A 2647-nucleotide genomic window follows, 5' to 3' on the forward strand; every position below is an offset into this window, starting at 1 on the left:
CGGTGCGCTGCAGCACCTGAGGGCTCGGTGGGTGGAGGCGGGCAGCGCCTGGGGCAAGTGAAGGCTCGTTGTAACACGCCTAACAGCTAGTAGCCCCCTAGTTTACCTGAAAAAAACACAGTTGTTGCTACAAGCAGGGCATATTCGGTCTCAGTCACTTTCAGTTCCCCCATGCTTCTGTAGAAGTAAAACAGTGCGGTAATAAACTCCTCGGTTATACCTTGAAAATGAAATAAAATAATCAGAATGTTATTTCAATGCAGAATCAGGCACTGCTATTACAAATCATCTTTGTCCTAATCTTTTAAGGCTCCAGGCTGTTCCATTACATGAAACAGTTAGCAAACTTTGTGAAAACAATGTTAATTTCTAAAGTAGTAACAAAAGTTGTATTGCAGTTGCACTGTGGAGCTTTTGATATACATAGCTCAAGGCTTTATCCTAGGCTATAAGCAAACATGAACACCACCTTTTCCTTCCATGAGGATGCAATGCCTGTGCATGTAACAAAGCAGCTCGAGGGAGGAGAGAGGGAGAAGAGAATGACCGGTGGCCACACCAACAGTGTTGCTCAGTGTGATTAAGAACAGGGCCCGCAAAGCAAAAGATTCCCAAGTATTTTGATTCTGAGATCTCCATTACCTGTAGTCGTAGTGGAAGTTGGACTATCTTCATTGTGAGATATTTCCATGGAATAAATGTTGTTTTTATCAAGGTTTTGAACGTGACAACATGCCCCATGATCAGAAAGTCTTACGAGACCTGGAACAAGAGAGGTGACAGTTCACAGACAAGCTTAATGTGACTTTAAATATTTGTCTGCATCTGCTTTGTAGATGAATACCTGAAAATGTGTGAATTTTTCCCAGACCCATGCAGGCAGAAAAAATTGTTCTTTTTTGCATCCAGCACCAAGTTCATTTGTTGCATTACTGTTGGTCAAAGTCTCTTGTGTTAAACTTGACACAATATATAATATAGCTAATATTATCCATCCACCCCACAATTTGTGCAAACACTCAAAAATGTTGCTCTTTGTTTGGAACCAATGGGAGGAAAACAGAGATCCAATTAATTTTTTTTTTTTTTTTTAATGCTCTTTGAAAAAAAAGCCTAGAGAAGGTATGTGGGCATTACCGGTACTATTCTAATTACCACTATGCTTGAATAGGAAGTTATTTAAGTGAATTAAAATGAATGAAAGTTGTTTCAAAATGGTAGAACCTCCTACTGGTGTTAATAGAAAGCTTGTTAGTCAAACTTACTTTCACTTGTTGATGGTTGGCATTCACTAATTCTTTGGTTATATATTTGGGCTGAACGCAAAAACATTGCCTCAACTGTTGACCCTTTTAGCAGTGCAATCTGATCTTCACTAGCTAAACTTTCAAATCCTGCAGAGAAAGATACATGTTAAGAATCAAGGAAGGCTGTGGCTGCCTTTAAGCCCCTAACGTGAGTTGATAAAATGATTTTTTTTTTTTAATAAATGCCTTTACTGGGAAGGAGGAGCCATAGTTAAAAGATGCATGTACCAAAGGCTATTGGGATCTTTCTTGCTAGTTTGCAAGTTGGGGGAGGGGGGGAAGTGCAGTTGTCAGTGTCCAGTGTTAGAAAAGATTCACAGGAAGATACAAGTAAAAATGTTGGGACTAAGCAAGACTTTATCGAAAATTTCTTCTTAGTATCTGATTTATATCACATGGCCTAATACCTTATAAATTTGCTTCACTGCTTAGTGACTGGATATTCTCCTGACTCATTGATATCTGATCTTTTTAAAAACTTTGTTCATCTTTTGACAAACTCATTATCTGCACTTACAATTCAAGAGCAAAGGAACTTTATTGATTCCTTTCTTAGTCCTGATCAAAGCAGGATATGTAACGTAAGAAAACAAACAGCTCATCCATTCTTTCAGATCTGTTCAACAGTAGTGCTAAATTACATCAAATATCTGCTTTAGGCATGTTGATTGACTTGTCAATAAATTTTACAACTTAAAGAGTAATGAAAAAATTATCACTCTCCCTGTCAAATGTTATTTTGTCAAGTTTACATTGAAATGTGTGTTTAATTGCATGTTCCCTTGTTCTTTATTAAAGGAAAATATGAATAGGAGCACCTGGTTAGACCCTTCTGTGCTGCCTTTTCCTTTGAAGGAACATCTGTTTTTTTCTTTGAGGACTATAATAAATTGCAAACTGAACTGGATTTCAGAGAATGTGTCAAAATAGTAATTCACTCAAGATGGTATTTTAAAGTCCATGCACTTTCAGAAAATGTCTCTACTCCATGTCAGAAATGGAAGAGAAATCTAATCATAGCAAGCTTCTGAAGTGAATGCTTCTAACTTGTCTTCATGACAAGTAAATGCTAACACTGATTGTTAGAGTTGGAAGATAAAAGTCAGTTGAATGAGAGTTTTCTTAAAGCCTGTATTTCTCTCGGATTCATGCCATCAGTATGGTTTCTGCCTCTTAAAAAAAAAAAAAGAGTCACACTATTCTGTAACATTTCCCAAAGGAAGAAACTTACCTGGGAGTCTTTTTGTGAAATCCACTAACACTTGTACATGGACAACTGCTGTCTCAGAGAGACGGAGAAAACTTTCCTCAGGACTTGCAGTTTCTTGTAGCTGCATGAA

At 37.6% G+C, this 2647-nt stretch overlaps 1 protein-coding gene across 1 annotated transcript in view; it reads right to left on the reverse strand.

The window, feature by feature from the left end:
- LOC103923541 (bile acid receptor-like) overlaps window positions 1-2647 on the reverse strand; it is a 6466-nt gene that overhangs the window by 389 nt on the left and 3430 nt on the right. The window contains exons 6-9 of the mRNA XM_009331914.1: window positions 2539-2638; window positions 1266-1394; window positions 643-762; window positions 102-220 (exon numbers count right to left, since the gene is read on the reverse strand). Of these exons, the coding sequence (XP_009330189.1) occupies window positions 102-220; window positions 643-762; window positions 1266-1394; window positions 2539-2638 (468 nt within the window). The remainder of the gene's footprint in view (window positions 1-101; window positions 221-642; window positions 763-1265; window positions 1395-2538; window positions 2639-2647) is intronic.

The sequence above is a fragment of the Pygoscelis adeliae genome, unplaced genomic scaffold (assembly GCF_000699105.1).
Source record: "Pygoscelis adeliae isolate BGI_AS28 unplaced genomic scaffold, ASM69910v1 Scaffold189, whole genome shotgun sequence".
In the NCBI taxonomy this organism is placed as follows: domain Eukaryota; kingdom Metazoa; phylum Chordata; class Aves; order Sphenisciformes; family Spheniscidae; genus Pygoscelis; species Pygoscelis adeliae.